This window comes from Leucopleurus acutus (assembly GCF_964270905.1).
Source record: "Leucopleurus acutus genome assembly, chromosome: 1".
Taxonomy (NCBI): Eukaryota; Metazoa; Chordata; class Mammalia; order Artiodactyla; family Delphinidae; genus Leucopleurus; species Leucopleurus acutus.
Window position 1 is genome coordinate 34,216,561 of NC_139142.1, and position 21,099 is coordinate 34,237,659.

General features: G+C 35.5%; 1 protein-coding gene across 2 annotated transcripts in view; it reads right to left on the reverse strand.

Annotated features, from left to right (window-relative positions):
* The window catches only part of PALS1 (protein associated with LIN7 1, MAGUK p55 family member), a 103,581-nt gene that overhangs the window by 56,360 nt on the left and 26,122 nt on the right, over positions 1-21,099 (reverse strand). Inside the window, exons 2-3 of one of the 2 annotated variants that reach the window (XM_082854502.1) lie at positions 17,421-17,501; positions 10,334-10,621 (exon numbers count right to left, since the gene is read on the reverse strand). In XM_082854502.1, coding sequence (XP_082710628.1) covers positions 10,334-10,598 — 265 coding nt within the window. In that variant the 5' untranslated portion in view covers positions 10,599-10,621; positions 17,421-17,501. Of the gene's footprint in view, positions 1-10,333; positions 10,856-17,420; positions 17,502-21,099 lie in introns of both variants that reach the window. The other variant, XM_082854501.1, reaches the window with a different exon arrangement.

The following is a 21,099-nucleotide window of genomic DNA, read 5'->3' on the forward strand; positions in this document are numbered from 1 at the left end:
CCCTCTCTTACTTCCGTAGTAAACACAGCATAGAATTTTCATTTTTAGAATATTTTACGCACAAATAAAATACTGTAGTCATAAGCCAGCAAGGAAATAGGAAAAGTAAGGTAGGGTAATCTAAACTAGGGATGGCTTAATGAGAGATAAAACTGGAGATCAATGGCCTTATTTCACGATATCAGTTAACAGCTGAGATGCAGCACAGAGAGGCAACAGGAATTTTTTTTTTTTTTTTTTTTTTTTTTTTTTGCGGTACGTGGGCCTCTCACTGTCTTGGCCTCTCCCGCCGCAGAGCACAGGCTCCGGACGCGCAGGCTCAGCGGCCATGGCTCACGGGCCCAGCCGTTCCGCGGCATGTGGGATCCTCCCAGACCGGGGCACAAACCCGCGTCCCCCGCATCGGCAGGCGGACTCCCAACCACTGCGCCACCAGGGAAGCCCAGGCAACAGGAAATTTTGTGGTTAACCCAAAAGGGATGATTGCTTTAAAGTTCTAAGAGGGGTTTCCCAGGTGGCGCAGTGGTTAAGAATCGATCACCTGACAATGCTGGGGGCACAGGTTCGAGTCCTGGTCCGGGAAGATCCCACATGCCGCGGGGCAACTAAGCCCCTGAGCCACAACTACTGAGCCTGCGCTCTAGAGCCCACGAGCCACAACTACTGAGCCCGTGTGCCACAACTACTGAAGCCTGCGCACCTAGAGCCCGTGCTCCGCATCAAGAGAAGCCACCCAATGAGAAGCCTGCGCACCACAAGAAGAGTGGGCCTCGCTCGCCGCAACTAGAAAACGCCCACGTGCAGCAATGAAGACCCAACGCAGCCAAAAAAAAAAAAAGAAAAAAATTCTAAAAAATCAGTAGGCTTCTCGTGTTGATAGGAAGTTAGGTAAGGAATACAGGTTCCAGAGGAAGAGTAAATCTGGTCAATTTTTTCATATTGTGTTCATACTGAGGAATTCTAAAGACATTAAAGACCATCCGGGACAGTTTAAAATCCAGAAAAGAAAAAAAAATCTCAGGGTCAAACTGGAAATGTCTTTCTCTCAGGAGATCAGGGACCAAGATAAGATCTATAGGAAATAGGAAGGCTGAAGGCAGAAGAACAATACAACTGAGTCCCAAAGAGGCTGTTGACTTAGTACCTATCTACTTAAGTAAAGGCTATCAGGAGAACTTAAGGACCATGCCAAGTGCCAGAAATAACAACTTTAACTGGGCTTAAGGTTCAAATTTTGTAGGTTAGCATCAAGACCAATTTAAACTTGTTAATTATCATCCTTTACAAATTCACTAACCTCTATGAAGTCCTATTCACATTTCTGTTTAATTAGTAAAAAGTGTTTTCACTGAAATTATCTTTTTTTAGGAGTTGTCTCCAGACTTATTGCATTAATCAATGTTGCCAGACTAAATTGAGATCATTTGCACTTAAGCTCAGCTTTCACAATGAAATATCACCAACCCGTTATTTGTAGTTGAAAAACTACAAATATGTATTTGGCCTGAATTACACACTAGTCACTGTCAATACTGAATAGAAAGACATAGAACAATATCTGTATTACAGGCATATATACATATATATTATTTTATTTAATCCTCATAAAATCTGAGAAACTTTTCCCAATTTAAAAAAACCCACCAAAACCTGAGACATACATAGTTCAGAGCAAATCTCTACAGATGGAGAAAATGAAGTCATACAGAAAAATGGCACCTGGGTGAAGAATCTTTTTGAACTTCTAAGGCAGTGCTTTTTCTGCCATACCAAGGGCTTAAAAAAGGATAAATTTTTGTTTCTTTTTTAGATTTTAGGGCTTGATTGTGACATGTCATTTATCTGCTTTAGAAAAGCTGTCCTAAAGTGTCTTTCTGCCCAATATAGCAGCATGCAATGTACACTGACTAGTATTTAGAGGAGCTTACACATTCTATTTTACCATGTACCTGTACGAAGAATTTCCTCTAGTTAACTGTGTTTGTACATGTTCACACATATAATACACCCTCCAAATGCTACTTTTATAATACTGTTGCATTTTATTTCTGCTGTTTTAACCAAGTGTCTTATGCTTCAAATATTTTCTCAGAGTATTTTATTTCAACTCTAACATCACAATAGTATGCTAGGCAGTACACTGTAAAAGTTCAGCAAAAGAAACCAAAACTGCAGTTCTTGTGAATGTAGAGGCTATGTATCTTTTTGAGAAATATTGTAAAAACATCTTTGATAGTGTAGCACTAGCCTGGGTAACTAATTAGTTCAGCAAAATTGATAACTTATGATTTAAATGGGAAGTTTTCAGATAAATTCCATATCTGCTTTCATGGACAATTTAGCTGGGAAATTTTCCAGATAGCATTCTTAGGCAGGAAAGCTCCCCAAGTACTCTCATGCTTCAGGTTCAAATATGTTTCAATGACAAATGTTTAATGAACAAACAGAACAGATTAAGTTACTAGACAATCACAGTTTTTAAGACTTCATTAAATATAAATATATAGCTTGACAAGAAGATATGGATTAAACCATATGTAGCTGAAACAAATAAATATGTAAAAGGAAATATGAAACAGTAAATGATATAAACTTATTTATAAAGACATGAATTTCATCAGAGGGTTTATCAATTTAATGGAAATTAAAAATGATGCTGCCTCTGCCCAATAAAGTTTTAAGGTCACAGAGAAAGCAAAAAATATCTATCGCATTAGTCTTAAAATACTGATTATGATAAATTTTATTGGAAAATTCTGAATGGAATTCTGACAAAAGGTCTTTTCTTTGGCATTAAGTATGATGTCATAATGAAAAATAATTGTTGGCAATATCAACTCTGGGATTCTCATTCTGACACACGTTCATTTTAGTTTCATATAAAAATTCTTAATTTCAAAAGGTATTTTGTTGTAGGTTTAAAAAACTTTGTTTCTATATGGTATATCTTTAAAAGCATTTTACAAATACATATTATGCAAAACAGCAAATTTTCTACACATAAGAAATGTTCCATTGTATGATGTAGTAATTAGATTACATGCTACTTAAACGAAAACCACCTAAGTTCTTCGCAATTCCAGAGGAAATTTGAAAAATCTAATCAGATGCAGCTAAATCCATCCTGTCAAATATGTACCCTCTTTTATAATAATGATGAAGATAGACAACAAAGAGAGGACAGACTAGAGAGAGAACAGAGACTCCCCATATACAGATATCAGAGGCTCCCTTCCCCATTCCCATACACAGAGACACAACAGGCACAAGGAAAAAGAACCACATGGACAGAGAAGTAGAGAGATAAATAAAGAACACAGGGCTAGCAAGAAAGAATGACACAGGTGTAGAGCGGGGAGTGAACAAAGAAGGGGTTACGGAGGAAGAGCAGTACCCAGAACAAGGCAGGATGGAGGGAAGACAGAAATGAGGACAGACACTGTGCTGAGGGGAAGGCAAAGGCAGGCATGGCAAATCTGGCTTTGGTGATAAACTCCAGTCTGTAGCAACTTCCCTAGAAGCAAGTTCTTTATATCTAGTTCAAATGCCTTGTCCTGCAGTTTGATCTATTTCCTCTTATTTGATGTTCAGTAGACATTGTTTTAAGTTTCCATTTCCTCTAACGTTTCATACAACAGTTAAATCTTGATTATTTATGTTAAAAGAGAAGACATATTATCTAAAAGCAAGAAAAATCACTTACATTTGGCTTTGGGATACAATTAATCAGATAAATACAAACACACACATAAGCCCACAAATCCACCCCCCAACACTCTCCTCTCCTCTTGGCCCTCTCCTGGCTGCCTAAAATATAAAAGAATGAAGACTCTAAAATGGGCAACAGAAAGCAATCACCAAGAGTTGCTCTATCTGAAAATTCTATCTTCAAACACCCAAGACTCTGGAGAATTGTTTGGCAGTAAGGGTAAACAATAAAATTACTCAAGGAAGCTACGGAATCTCCGTTTCTGGAGATCTTTCAAAGCAATGGAGATAACCATCTACCTTGGATTAGCTTTGTTATTTTCACTTACTGCTATCATTTACCCCACATGAAAACAGTTTCTACATATCTATTCTAGCATTAATATTCTTCCGTTTCATTGTTTAATAATACCAATTCTCTTAACCTATCCTCAGAAATTTCTATATTTCAACCAACTTCATGACTTTTTCCTGAACACTTTTAAAGATTTCTTCTTTTCCCCTAAACTGTACAGTCAAATTGACTATTCAGATGAGGAACTTAATAGTATTGAGTATGAGGAGATTATACCAGTTTCCAGTACATCTATCCACTGACTCGAAATTCGAATGTTCATTTAGGAAATCTTTACTTAAGTAGGGATGGATTGTCTTTCCTTTTTCTTTTTTTCTTTTTAAATTTAAGGACATAAAATTCAGATCTCTGAGCTTTGGTTTTCAGTGGACTAGGTTAAACTGCATTTATTAAAAATAACGAGAAGCTCATGAAACACCCTGAACAGTAATTAATCATTAAAAAATTGCATTACAAATTAAAAAGAAATTCTAGACAAGCATACAAGCAAAGACAGTTGAGAGAGATGGCAGAGCAAAAACCTTAGCCCTAAATATAAGACAATGGAAAAATATCATTGAAATGACTACTATTCAATCAAGTACAGAAGCTTCATGATTTTTCTCTGGACAAAACTGAAATGAGTTTGGTGAGCAAGAAAAAGACCCAAATTTGAAGGCAGAATACCTGGGTCCTAGTTATGACTTGGATCACTTACTAGCTGCAATATATATCACTGGAAAATCCATCTCAAGTCTCTGGGCCTTTCTATAAAATGAGTGGGTTTGACTTGGATATTATTTCTCAAACTTTCGTTAGTGATCCATTAAAAATGTGTATTTTTAAATTTCTCAACCCAGTATATACATCCCTATTTGAGATAAAAATTTATAAATACTTACATGCAATATAATATACCTTAATATCTTCTATTTTTTTCTAGTTCTTAAAAAAATTACTGGTTGGGCTTCCCTGGTGGCGTAGTGATTGAGAGTCCGCCTGACGATGCAGGGGACACGGGTTCGTGCCCTGGTCCGGGAAGATCCCACATGCCGCAGAGCGGCTAGGCCCGTGAGCCATGGCCGCTGAGCCTGCGCGTCCGGAGCCTGTGCTCCGCAACGGGAGAGGCCACAACAGTGAGAGGCCCGCGTACCGCCAAAAAAAAAAAAAAAAAAAAATTACTGGTTGATAGGATGGCTAAAATTAAAAAGACATATTGATATAATAACAAATAGAAGCAAGAATGTAGAGAAACTGTAACCCTCTCATGCTGCTGATGAAAAGGTAAAATAGTGCAGGTACTGGGGAACATATGGCAGTTCCTCAATAAGTTAAAACACAATTACCATTTGATCCAGCAATTCCACTCGTAGGTATATACTCCAAAGAATTGAAAACAGATGTTTAAACAAAAATTATATGTGAATATTTGTAACAGCACTATTCACAATAGCTAAAAGGTAGAAACAACCCAAACATTCCACCAACAGATGAATGGATAAACAAAACATGGTATTTCCATACAGTGGAATATTATTCAGCTATAAAAAGGAATGAAGTAATGGTTCATACTACAACACAGATGAACCCTGAAGACATTATGCTATGTGAAAAGAAACCAGTTACAAAATGCCACATACTGTATGATTCAGTTAGATGAAATGTCCCAAATAAACAAATACACAGAAAGTAGATTAGGGTGGTCAGGAGTTAGGGGGAGGAGAGAATAGAGAGTGAACGCTTATGGGTCCAGAGTTTCTTTCTGAGGTAATGGAAACACTCTACACAATGGTGATGGCTGCACAATCTTGTGAATGTACTAAAAACTCATGAATTGTACACTTTAAAAGAGTGAATTTTATGGTATAGTAAAGCTGTTATTTTAAAAAAATGAAACAAAAAATTACTGGTTAAGATCCACAAACTAATTTCATGGACTAAAAGGTTAGATGATCTCTGGTAGCTTCTGGTCCTTACAAAAGTTAAATTTTAGTCAAACTTACAATGTGCAACATGTTTATATATGTGTTTTCACTTGATCCTCAAGAAAATACAGAAACTGAGGCTCAGGAAACTTAAGTAACTTGTCAAAGGTCAACAGCAAGTGAAGGTAAAAAGTATTTAAACTCTACATTTGACTCCAGGCATCCCTGTACCAATATGTAATGATATCATGCATTTCTGAACACAAACTGATTCAAGTCTTTGCAAAGGGAAAAAGTTAAAACCTATTAATACTTAAGAGGTGGAATGAAGTTTTGATACATTGTGTCAAAGACTAAATGGTATAGCAGTTAATTATTTTTCAGTAGCATTATGCATATTTAATAACCACACATTACATGACTATACACATATTCTAATGAATTTTTTAATCTTTATTTTAGGCTAGTTCTAATTTTAGCAATCTGAACAAATCAAAAAATCATCAAATGTCCCAACATTTTAAACATAATACCAATGGGTCTAATCATTTCATTTCCAGAAAAAAAAAATTTCTCAAAGAATGGCTAATAAAGTTTGGAAATATCTATAGCAGTTGAGCAAAAATTTAATAGCAAGAATAATTAACTTCTCAGAAATGTATGAACTCAAGGTTTATTTGCACTAGAATTTTGTTTGCTGCCTTTAAATAAACTTTATTTTAAAAGCCAATCTTAAAAAAAGTTTATCACAAGCCAGCAAAATTCCAGCATTTCCCACGGTCAATCAAAAGTCAAATAACATCAGAAACAAATGTGGAAGAAATATTTTATTTTATAACATCAAACACAAGAATACTCTTGACTTAAAAGTCTGAATATTCAGAGACACCTGGCAAAAAATATGTAGATACTAATAAAGACTGAAACATGGTATTATTAATATTACGAAAATATTTTATTCATCCTAGTTTTCTTCCCCTTGGTGTGTCTTTTTTATTTTTTCTTAACACTAGTAGCATCTGGTGTAAATCAGAAAGCCCCTAATCACAAATTTCAAGAATCTCCTTATTAGCCACAAAACAGATAGCTCACCATGGTTGTGTGATGGGTGGGTGTGTATGCCTTTCCTAAGGTCTCTTCAAAAGTGTGATAATCATACAGTGACATCCATGATAGATAGCAATGTTTCCTAGTTTATTCCCTTTAAATATTCTGTCTACTATATTTACTTGTCCACAATCCTGGCCCCAAATTACTTATCTTTGACCATAAAAATCAATCAAACAGTGAATTCTATAATCTAAAGACATCTGAAGATGATCCTACTCTACCTCATCCTACCTGCATTCTGCTCTTTTCTCAGAATTTTTCTCACAGGGTAGCTTGCTTTACTTATGAAAGAGAACAAGACAATGATATTGTATTTGTAGCAAAGCAAGTTTGAATAACTCGTGCCAATTTTACGGAAAGCCTCCCTAATATATCAAAATTCTTATAATTTATACTACTAATATTAATCATTCATTTGAAATTTCCACATCACTATTTTCTAATTTTCAATAAGATTCTAACTGCTTTTAAATAAGAAAATTCAGTTTATCCTTTCTGAATATTTTCTATTAATTCCATCCCTGCATTTTTATTATTATACAGTGCCGAATTTATAAATATGTTCATTAAAAACCACCACCCAGATAATTAAAGTATCTAACCTTTCCAATCACATTTTCAATTCTTTAAGGAGAATTTCCTCTACTCACAGATAAATGATGATGTATCATTTGGAAACTGAAGGCTCCCTCTCAAAGAAATAAATCAGTTGCCCCATCCTTCCCTCATTTAACACAAGGTTGCTGTTTCTGGCTGTGAAAAAGGCTGAGAAGTTGTCTCCTGGCATGTGTATATTAATCAAAACACTGGCAGGGAGACTCATACAACTTTAAGGGAGTACTGTTGTAGTCTGATGTGTTAGCAAATTATAAACAGGAAAAAAAATGTCTGATACAAAGCTAATATACTTCATTTTAAAATGAAAACTTAAAACTGAGTATATCCAAAAACTGAAGATTTGACTGACAATAACAACCTTATAACTTACTATAACTTTTCATGTTTCCTACACTTAACACATTTGTGTTGAGTGTATTAAAATTAAATCTATCACTTATTTCTCAAAATATGAAATATTCTCCTAACCAAGAAATGACTTACAGATACCTGGTACTACATTTCAAATTACTTTAAAATAAAATATAATAAGCAGGCTTACGTTCAAAGATTGCACAAAGATAACTTTTAAAACCACACTGGATTGCAAGTTGGAAGAAAATATATTTGTACTTTAATCTATAGTTGTAGAAAAATTAACCAAGCAGCATACAAAAAGAAATAGGAAAAAGCAAAAAATTTAAGAGAAATGGTCTTCAGTTTTCTGTGGTTAGGTAAAAAAATAAATAAAAATTCCCTAAGTGAATCTGGCTTAAGCTGTATTTGTTTCCTCATGGAGATTACACGAATATTGTCTATTAGATGGACTTTTATGCCTCATACAATTAAAGCAAATGGACAAATACATTAATCTTAAAGAAATTTAAACAGAAACCCAGAAGACTCAATCCAGGCTTGGGTTGGATATGTTACAATGTAAGCTTTCTCCAAGTCACAGAGAATATTTACAGAATATTTTAGTATAAAATAATGGAGTGGTAGGAGATGAAGGCCAATAAGAGGCAATTGGGAATGAAACAATTTTACTCTAACAAAACTCTTAGGGAAAAAGAGCATAAAATTCCTTCACATAAATGTATTGTAAAAAATATGTAATCTTTCTGTTTTCACTATAATGCCTTTCATCTGAAGGCATTTAGCAGACTTCACTATGACTGAACACACCTATGATTTCTTAAGTCACAGAGAAGTGTGCACACTGCTTTCTGTCAAGAAATGTGGATCCTTAGTAAATGTATAGCAAAGAAAAGAAGCAGATGTGATAAAGTAGAAACTGTTCTAGACTAGATTTAGTATGTATGGTGTATATACCATATACAGTATATACGGTACCTTTATATATACAGATTTAATATATATGGTATACTATATACAGAGAGAGAGTACATATGGTTCCTTTGAGTAAATCAGAAAAAGGTGTTCCACTCTTGGTAGCCAAAGCTCTGGTCTAGTGAGTGAAGAGCAGGCTGGATATCAGTCTCCACTCAAACCCTCTGTTCTTTTCAGTACATCAACCGCATATCCAGGTTAGGCAAATTCAAACTTGGCCCTACCACTTAGCATGGAGTCTTACACAAGTGATTTAACTGAGGTTCAATTTCTTTTTCTGTAATGGATATTACAGAGCCCTGTTAACAGGACTACTCTGGGTACTAAACAGAAAGCTGTTTGCTACAGCATCTAGTACAGGATTCAATAGACACTTAAATAAATGGCAAAACAACGACGAAAACCCTCTCCTTCCATAGAAAAGTGAAGTGTCTCTCTTTTCACATCTATAAATAATAAACCACTAAGAAATAAAATACTTCCTTTTAGTTAGCCTGGTTTTAAGGGAACACAAGTTAATGTATACCACTGACACTAGTTCAGGAATCTCTCCTGTGTGTGTGTAGGAAGAGAGGGCAGTTAAGTTCAATTATGAAATATTTTAAGTTTGGAAACACACATTTGACATCAATTTCTCTCACAGATTCATAATGCCTATTAGATTATAAAGGCTACAAGAAGTACTGTAATAAGAAGCTGTTTAACTTATTTAACCAAGTGTTCTCAAAATTTATTTGATCACAGAATTCTTTTTTATTTATATCTATTAATATCTCATGTCACTAGTTTTTTTGTTTTCTTCACAAAATGAAATTTGGGAATAGTTAGTATAGGATTATGCCATGGGAATAGCACCAGTTCTCATTAACAGCCATTAATTAAAGAAAATCAAATCAATGTTAAGCTACATATATTAATTTTATTACTATTTTACTAACCTTAAGGAAATCAGAAATTCAAAATCTGAAAACTACTTTTCAGTAATTTTGATATAAAAGTTTGAGTTTGAAATAAAATGTGAATTTCAAGGCTTTAAAAGTTAGGCCTCATACATAAATTTTTAATTCAAAGATTAGATATAAAAATTATGTTGTTGTGACTGAACACTTAGGATATGTGCCTTAGCTCTACATGGCTAACAGTAAACAATGGTCATATGGCCTTTCCAAGAAAGGAACTGATCTTGGTCTGAATTCAAATTGCTATTACTTACATTCTCTTATATCCCTCCTCCTTCCTATACACATTTATGTCACGGCAAGAGAAACAAAAGCAAAACATTTTCTATTATTCTACTGTTTTTACTTACCTAATATTTTCACAGCATAATGAGGACTTTCTAAGATAATTCCTTCCTCTGTATCAAATATAGGGTTATCTATTCCAGTTTTTGGAGGAATTTGGGCTAGTTTCTTAAGTCTCATGGAAGAATTAAGGTCAAGTTCTTGTTTTTTCCCTTCTTCCTCTCGCCTACGCCTCATGTCCTCCTGTTGTTGCCGAATACGTTCCAACTGTGCACTTCGACGTACTGGCATCATCCTGGTGCCCAAATCTCCAGGGCAGTCAACAGCCATCTCTCGGTGCTTCTGATGTTCCTCTGGTGATGCAAGATCAACATTTTTTACTTCGTTGTCTGATTCCTCAGTAACATGCCCATTCATATGGGATGTTGTCATGGTTATCTATAAAAACCCGTACCACTTTTTATAATTCAATTTTTCCTATAAAGCCAATCTCTTGATTCTGTAGTATAAAATCCATGTTACTTCAAAAAAAAAAAAACTTCTCACATCACATAATAATGCTATGAAAATGTATCCATGAAGGAAATCTAAGGGGAAAGATGGGGAAAAAAAGTATAAGAATTACAATATAAAAGTAGATTTTTTTACATAGTCCACTTCCAATCTCTATCTCTACACAATATAGAAAATATCTCATAAGTATATAATATTATCTTGCTATATAGGTTAAATATTTTCCTTTCATTTTATAGATCTGAGGAAAACATGGTGTTTCAAGAAAAAAAAGTACCCTCTCAAGTATACTGTTTAATTTTACAGCTAAGAAAAATGATGTATTAGAAAGTTTAGCACAGCAAGAAAATAAGAAGGTTCTGGGTACTAGTTTAGTAGAGAATGAGATATTTAAGGTGTAAAAGTATTTTAATCATCTTTACAGTTGTCTCAACACAATCCTTTATGCTCAATTAATATACATGAGATTGAAATCCCTTCCTAGTTAACTCCTAAAGAACCTGGCATACAGCAAGCCATGTTGCTGACTCGATATAAAGGCAGCACTATGGGAGACAATTCACTTTTCGGAGTTTATGAGATGAAGAAGATACCCAATGAAAAAGAAATTTTAATTAGCAGCTAAGGCATCTACAGGATAAAACTACCTTAAGTGAGAAAAAGACTATGTCAGTTATCAGTCTTTATAACTGGTGGCAGTAAAAAAAGAATTAGGGTTAATTCTTTCAGAGGATTCATTTAGAGAAAATGGTAGTATCTGTTACCACTCAAAAATGTTTTAAAGTCACACTATACAGCAAACAAGAACATATTGGACTTGGAGACCAGAAGACTGAATTTTAATTCTGGCTCTGCTACTTCCTCTAGCTTTATGATTTAAGACTAGTTTCTCTCTCTGAACCTTAGATTCCTTTGGAAAATTTATTCATAGAATTGTTCTGAGTTTTTTTTTTTTTAAGATTTTTTTGATGTGGACCATTTTTAAAGTCTTTTATTGAATTTGTTACAATATTGCTTGTTTTATGTTTTGTTTTTTTGGCCGCAAGCATGTGGGATCTTAGCTCCCCAACCAGGGATTGAACCCGCACCCCCTGCATTGGAAGGCGAAGTCTTAACGACCAGACCACCAGGGAAGTCCTCTGTTCTGAGTTTTAAATGAGATAAAGTTTTAGAACTAAAAACTATTTATACTTATATTAATTCTTAGTATTAATTTGATTCTCCTATTTTAAAAATCCTTCAACATATTTTAGACAAGAAAAATATTTTACTGGATGACAATGGCTTTTCATCAAGCCATTTCTTGGGCATAAATAGGCAGATTATTTATATATGTGCAAACCCACACATTAAATCTAATTAGTCTTCTTTTGCTCAAGACTTTAAAAATATTTACAATAATAAACCTACTACCTCCTTGAGCTGAGTAGCACTCCAGTTAATGGGTTGGTTAGAGAACATGCCAACTAAGCAAAAGCTGAGTTTTCAGATGATATTCCTAATGCCAGCCAGTCTTCTCTCAAGCAAACATCTTGTCACAGATTGCTTAACACAAACCCACCCAGACTACCAGGAAAACCACTAGACCAATAATCAGGAAAATAGATGCAAGCTACATGAGCCACTAGAATTACATTTTCACAAGAACTCTGGTAGATTTTTCTGTCTTCCGTCCAAATTATAGCTCTATTTTTTTATAATTATGCGATCTACATAGAAATACCTTATTTATCATTAAATTGCCTTCTTTTTCATTAAAACGAGCGCTATTAGAATTATGTTAGATAGGGACTTCCCTGGCGGCCCAGTGGTTAAGAATCCGCCTGCCAACACAGGGGACACGGGTTCGAGCCCTGGTCTGGGAAGATCCCACATGCCTGCGGAGCAACTAAGCCAGTGTGCCACAACTACTGAGTCTGCGCTCTAGAGCCCACGAGCCACAACTACTGAGCCTGCGTGCTGCACCTACTGAAGCTCGTGAGCCTAGAGCCCATGCTCCGCAACAAGAGAAGCCACTCAGTGAGAAGCCCGTGCACTGCAACAAAGAGTAGCCCCTGCTCGCTGCAACCAGAGAAAGCCTGTGTGCAGCAACGAAGACCCAATGCAGCCAAAAATAAAACAAATAAATAAATTTATATATTAAAAAAATTATGTTAGATAATTCTTGTTTTATAATATTGATTATATGCAAATGCAAATTTATCTTATTTAATATTTTCATTACAAGTAAGCAGAAATTTATGTAGGAGTTACTGTAGTGCTATGTTTAATTTTAAAAATTAGGAGTATATTTACTTCCAGAAAATTAAAACTCTCAACTTTCTCTACTTACAATATTTATGGGATATTAAAAATCAAACTTAATCATGAGTATTTTTTATTTATATATATGCTGGTCTACAAAAATTATGATTTGAAATTAAAACTTAGCTTAAAAATTATAAGATTGTGTCCATATTCACTGTACTAAATCATGGAGGTGGAAATTACAATCATGCAAGAGAAACTAGGCCAGGTGATCTCAGTCAGAGTTCTCATGCTTGGACTATAATCATGCTTGTCTATCTGGATCTAGTCTTTTACCCTCAGAAAAATGTCTGCAACCTGATATTAATTCACTTAAATCTCCATTTTGGTCACATCTCCCTTAGCGTGTTCACAGTCCACTGGCCGAGACAGCAAAGAAAATGAATGATTATTCTTCTCAGTTGATTTCTCCTCATTAGATTCTAAATTTGTTAAAAACGGGTCATTCATGTCTTATTTTTATACCTTCCCTGTACTTAACACAATACATGTCATATAGGAAATGCCCATTAAGTATTTGTTCAACTGAACTTAGAAATGTTATAAATTCAGATGATGGGCTCTAAAATTTAGTCTGTGATAGTCAAAGCAAACCCTCAAAACATAAGGACACATTTCTTCCAGCAGCATTTCAAAAAACAACTAAAAATTAGCCAGATAGAACAGTCTGTTCCAGGCAGAGGGAAACACAAGACCAAAAGGAAGGAAGAACGTGAGAATATGGCACTTGCATAAAGTAGAATGGAATGCAAAATGGCTGGATGGGACAATGGGAGCATGTCATACATGAATAATGATAAAACTAGAAAGGCAAGCAGGGGGCCAGTTGGAGAAGATGAAAACTTTGACCTTTATCCTGAAAGTAGTAAGAATCATCATAGGATTTAAAGCAGGGACTAACATGATCACACTCACTTTTAGAGAAATATCACTCTGGTAGAAGACTAGAGGATAGACTGAAGGGTGGCAATGAGACCAGTTTGAGGGCAACTGTAAGAAATGGGGTCCTGGGCTTCCCTGGTGGCGCAGTGGTTGAGAATCCGCCTGCCAATGCAGGGGACACAGGTTCGAACCCTGGTCCAGGAAGATCCCAACAGGCCGCAGAGCAACTAAGCACATGCACCACACAACTGAGCCTGCGCTCTAGAGCCCACGAGCCACAACTACTGAGCCCACGTGCCACAACTACTGAAGCCCATGTGCCTAGAGTCCGTGCTCCACAGCAGGAGAAGCCACCACAGTGAGAAGCCTGTGCACCACAAGGAAGAGTAGGCCCCGCTCGCCGCAACTAGAGAAAACCAGCACACAGCAACAAATATCCAATGCAGCCAAAAGAAAGAAAGAAAGAAAGGGAAAGAAAGAAAGAAATGGGGTCCTGAACTAATTTAAGATAGTGAGAATGAAGAAAAGTTATATTAAAGAAGCATGTAGGTTACAGAATTCCTAAAACTTGGTGTCTATATTTCATATAGCAGGGCAAAAAGGAGAGAAGGAAGTAGTAACACTAGAAGAAGTAGTAGTAGTAGTAGTAGTAACAACAACTACAACATTTACTGAGCACATAATTCTATGCCAGACACTACTGCAAGCACTTCACATAGTATTCACTCATTTAATCCTCACTAAAACTCTAAAAGTAGGTCCAGATATGCCTGTTTTATAAATGAGGAATGGGGATTGAAGTAGGCCTTGAAGACAGGATGAAGGAAAAAGAAAGAGGCCATATGAACTAAAGACAAAAAATTAAAGGTATGGGAAAAGTACAAACAAAGCTAGTTGAACTATAGCAGTCAGTTTGTATAAGAGAATACTGGCTAGAAAATTTGACTGGGTCCAACTTATGAAAGGTCTTAAATATTAAGTCCTTAATCTCAAGGCAGTAAGAAAGCCATCAAAGATTTAGAAAAAAGGGGTGATCTGAACATAAATTTAGTTGAGCACTTACCCCTGGCTAGGTACTGGGGCTACAGAGACAGGATCCCTGCCCATTAGTTTATCTACCAAAATGTCTCACAGAGATCTAGAAATTAATGTGTCCATAATTAAACTCATATTTCCCTTTAATCTCCTCTATTCTCTTTGATCCTTTTCCTCCATTCTCAATTCTAATCAATGCCACTATATCTACCCAGTTACCCAAGACCGCACAATGTTTAAGAGTACAGGCTCCGGAACCAGGCTGCCTAGGATCTAATCCTTGCCTATTTTCCTTTTAACTCTCAGCTCAAATACATCCTCCTCTGGATTTCCATAATTTCCCAAACTGGATATGTGCCTCCTCTGAAATCCCACAATCCCTATCACATCTCTGATCAAACTCGGCTACAGCTATTTGTATCTCTGTCTGTCTGCCGCAGACTAGAAATGCTTGGAGGTCAGGAACCATGCCGACCCATCTCTGGATCCGTGACACTGCCTAGTATAAGACCAAGCAAACTGGAGGCTTCAGAATATGAACCCAGGCAGTGTGACTTCATGGCCACTATCTTTGGGTCACAAGGTGGACAGCAATGTCATTAACTAAGATGGAGAATTCGAGAGAAGGGGAGATAAATTAAAGGGCATTACGGGTTTAGTTTTAGACACAATTTCAAGGTGATTATACGTCATACAGGTAAATGATCTAATCAGCAAGGATCTGTCTTATTGATCTCTATAGCCCTGATAACTAGTTAAGGGATAAACGCCTAATTAACCATATAAGCAAATTACTCCTGTGTTCAGAACATCTGATGGCTTTCATATTGCCTAGAGAACAGAGTCTAAACTCACAAGGTAAATCCAAACTTTCTAACTGTATCTTTTACTACTTTCCTGTACAAGCCTTCTAAGTTAGCTTCCTCATTTGTGCCTGCCTATCCCATATTTTTCTCTTCCTGCCCAAATGTCTTACGAACTAAGAAATAAGAACTGCTTCTCCTTTCATCTTCTGCTTTCAAGATCTACCACAAATCACTATTCCTTCAAGAAATATTTCCAGATCACCCCAGTTAAATAATGATCTCACCATACCAACACTCCTAAAGACTTCATAATGCTCACAAGTTAATTCATGAGGTCCATGACAGATTCTTCCAGAATCAAAGAAACATTATGCTGTGTCCCACAGTTTTAGCATTAAAGATCATTATAATTTTTAAACAGGCAAACCATGAATATTCTAGCTCATTTATGTAGTCATCACATAACAATAAACAATGAAAGAGAACCAGTCCAAAGGAATTATTCTGTCACTCTGAGGGGTGGGGGGGAGAAAAAAAACCCTACAGTCCTTTGTTTGACAATTTGGAGGCTGGTAAATAACTGAACTAGAGAATTACCTCCTTATATGTAAATGACTGACTTATGCAGTCAATGTAGTTACAAGCTGCTGGTCCTAAGAGTATTCCTCTCATCTCAATACTCTAATTATAAATAAATTGTTTTAAAAATGCCTCAGGGCTTCCCTGGCGGCGCAGTGGTTGAGAGTCTGCCTGCCAATGCAGGGGACACGGGTTCGTGCCCTGGCCCGGGAAGATCCCACATGCTGCGGAGCGGCTGGGCCCGTGAGCCATGGCCACTGAGCCTGCGCGTCTGGAGCCTGTGCTCCGCAACGGGAGAGGCCACAACAGGGAGAGGCCCGCGTACCGCAAAATAAATAAATAAATAAAAATGCCTCAAAGGCCCACATTTCAAATCCTAATCAAAGTCCCAGCTTATTATACCCACACCCCCATGGAAAAAAAAAAAAGAAAGAAAAATTTTAAAAACAAAGCAAAACTCTTTACACTCCACAAAAGAAGAATATGAATTTTCAGGCTCGTAGGCCAAAGCTATTTCAATGTTAACTTTGAACTAGTGGAGAGAAAGGGCTCTGCTTATGTGAATTGAATACAGAAGAAGGGGGTAAAAAGAAGCTAAATAAGCTTCAATAAGTACAAATGATTGAGACTGGGGGGCCTGAAATAGGGATATAGGGATATAGGCCCACTGAAAACTCCACACCAAGAAACAAAACCATTTGTGTGAGAGCTGGGAAACATGAACTGTTAGCAGGAAGACCAGTTTCTATATAATCAGTATCCTAGCTTTTAGGCAAAGGGATATGTAAAACATACTTCATATGAAAACACAGTCGGTCTACACTAGCATTTAGAACTCTAGATTTTTTTTTTCAATTCATCCTTCCTCCCCTTCTCCCAGGAGTAATGCCCTTTGACCAGCAGCTGGGAAGTCTCATTTTAAGTGATCAGCATTCCTCTGACATTCTAAGAAGTTGCACTATTTGTTTCCATAGAAACAGCTTTGTCAGCTAACACAAAATTCAGGCCAAGAATAGTGAAAAGAACTTACATTATGCAAATTGGAAAGTCCTTGTCTACTATCCTTAGTTCTTCTCTGATTTTTCACAGAACTCAGACTAACTTTCTTACTCTGTAAAACAGAAAAGAGACAATTAATCAAGTGTAAAAGTCTGTAGTGTCTTTTAGAGGGAGGGAATGGCAGAGAAAAGTTAATTCAATATGATATCCAATTCTGTTTTCAGATGACTAGGGTTTCTCAGTATAAAGCAATAAAAATGTACACACACTCATCTCTAATGAACATCAATTAAAATCAATATAAATTACCTGAAGTCAATGATAAGAAAGAGGTAAACATAACTGGTTTAAAAGCTTTAAAAAAAGCACAAGACCCTTTTGTAGATGATTTTTAATGACTTTTTTTTTATCTCTAGGTTAGGCTCAAACAAAAATGCAGTTTTTGGTTTTTTTTCTTTAACTACAACTTCTGGATCCATTTTAAACCTTATAAATAGTTTCATAAAGTCAAGAAAATGAGAAGTTTAGGATCCAAAAAGATTCAAAAAGGATCTGACAGACAAGAACCACAGTTAATTCAGAGGGGGGAATGTTGATGCTACATTGAAGACCAAGATAGAAGAGGATCCTGTCCTAATGGGAGATTACATTCTGATAGGGTAAAAGATAATAAAAAGCAAATACACAATAAGATGAATTCAGAGAAAGAATTATAAAGAAAGTAAAACAGGGTTATACAATAGACAGTGATGTTTGGAAGGGGCAACATTAGATAAGATGGTCAGGGAAGGCCTATTTTAGGAGATGATAATTAAGCTGAGACTTGAATGATAAAAAAAAAAAAAAAAAAGTCAGTTGTGGGAAGATCCAGAAATAAAGGGTTCCAGATTGAGGGAACAGAAAGTACATTTTTACTTTCTGGATGTCACCAGAATCTCAATTTCAATATATCCCAAACTGACCTGAACTTCTTCCCACTATTGTTAATTATAGCACTATCTAGATCTAAATCTTCCTCAAGCCTTATTATCCAATCAGTTGCAAAGATCTGTTGATACCACAAGGTTTTTAGGATCCACTGAAAAAGTGGCAGAATAGCCACCCCAGAATATGCCACTAAAAGATACTGTTAAGAAAATGAAAAGGCAAGCTATAAAAAGAGAAATATTTGCAAAATACTTATATTCACTATAAATACTCTTATAACTCAGAAAGTCAAATAATACAATTGTTAAAAAGAGGCAAGAAATTTGACCACCAAAGATGTACAAATGGCAAAAAATAAACATTTGGAAAGATATTCAACACCATTAATCATTAGGGAAAATGCTAATTAAAACCACAATGAGATACCGGCATAAGGATAGACAGAAATCTGTGGAATAGAATTAAGAGACCAGAAATAAACTCTAACATTTACAGGCAATTGATTATCAACAAGGGTGCCAAGACAATTAAATGGGAAAAAAACAGTCTCTTAAATGGTGCCAGGACAACTAGATATCCAGATATCCACATGCAAAAAAATTAGGTTGCACTCTTACCTCACACCATATACAAAAATTAACTCAAAATGAATCAAAAACACACATGTAAGAATTCTATAAAACTCTTAGAAGAAAACACAGGCATAAATAAATCTTCATGACCTTTGATTATGCAATGGTTTCTTAAGACAGGACATCAAAAGCACAAGCAACAAAAGGAAAATAGATAAATTAGACATGATCAAAACTTAAAACCTTGTGCTTCAAAGGACACCATCAAGAAAGTGAAGAGGCAATGCACACAATGGGAGAAAATGTTTGCAAATCATTTATCTGATGGGGGACTTATGTGTAGAATATGTAACAAACGCTTACAACTATAATAAAAAGACAAATAGTCTGATTTTAAAGTGGGAAGAGGACCTGAATAGACAGTTCTCCAAAGAAAATATACAAATGGCTTTATTAAATAGGTGCATAAAAAGATATTTAACATTATTAGCCATCAGAGAAAAGCAAATCAAAACCATGAGACACCACAACACCCACTAGGATGGCTAGAATCAAAAAGACAAGTGCTGATAAGGAGATGGAGAAACTGAAACTCTCATACACTTCTGTTGGGAATGTCAAATGGTGCAGCCACACTGTAAAATAGTCTGGCAATTCCTCAAAAGGCTAAACACAGAGTAATTCCACTCCTAGGTATACGACCAAGAGAAATGAAATATATGTCCAAACAAAAACCTTGTACAAAAATGTTTACAGCAGCGTTATTAATATAAAAAGTGGGGGGAAAAAATCCAAATGTCCATCAACCGATAACTAAAATGTTGTATATCCAAAATGAAATATTATTGGGCAATTAAAAGAAAGTACTGCTACATGCTACAACATTGATGAACTTTAAAAACAGAACTGAAAGAAGCCAGTCATAAAGGACCACATACTGTATAATTCCAGTTATGAAATATCCAGAATAGGCAAATCTAGAGAGACAGAAAGTAAATTAGTGATTGCCTTCGGCGGGTGGGGTGGGGGGATTATGGCTAAGGGGGATACACGTTTCTTTTGAGGGGTGATGAAAAGGCTAAAATTGATTGTGGTAATGGTCGCACAGTTCTGAATATACTAAAAGTTACTGAATTGTACACTTGAAATGGATGAATTGTACATGGTATGTGAATTATAACTCAATAAAGCTGTTTAAAAAAACACAATGAAATACCATTACAAACACAGTAAAATGGCTAAAATTTAAAAGACTGACAATACTAAGCTTTGGAGAGGATGTGGAGAAACTGAAACCCTAATACAGGTGAGAACATGAAACGGTAGTCAGTTTGACAGTTTCTTAAAAAGTTAAACATACACTTATGATATAACCCACTGATTCCATATGAGAAATACATATTTTTAGTTGTAAAAAAACACAAAGGTTTATACGGAATATTCATAGAAGCATTATTAATAACGATAACTTAAAATTGGACACTATCCAAATGTCCTTCAGCTGGTGAATGGATAAATTAAAAAAACAGAATACTATTCAGTAATAAAAAAGAATGAACTACTGATATATGCAACAACATGGATGGCCTCAAAAACATAATGCCAGACACAGGAGTACATACTGTATGATTTCCATTTGTAATGAAATTTCTAGGAAAGGCAAAATTAGTGCTGTTAGAGAAAGCGGTTTGGTGGTTTCCTGGAGCTGTGGATGGGAGCAGAAACTAGCTATAAAAGGAGACAAGGGAATTTTTTTATGGGATGGAAGTGTAATGAAACTAGATTTCAGTGATATCTACACGATATAAATTTAATGAAACTCAAACTGTACCTGTAAAACATGTGAATTTTATGGAATGTAAATTATACCTCGATAAAGTTGTTTTCAAAATTCATCAAATTGAACACTTAAAATTATTAAATTTTAATGTAAGTTACACCTATTGAGCTGATTTTAAATTACACATTTAAAATTGCATCTTATTACATGTCAATTATATCTCAACAAAACCAATTTTAAAAGAAGACCAAGTCATTTACTGACATCACATGAAAAAACCCTATTTACTCAATAAATGTTTAACTCAATGCAAAAATTTTAGTTTCCAACAATAAATGCCCCACACATCATCTTCACAGAGAAGAAATTTAGCTATATCTAAAACTAAGTAAATACAAGTCAAAACTCAAATAGAGTTGACCCTTGAACAA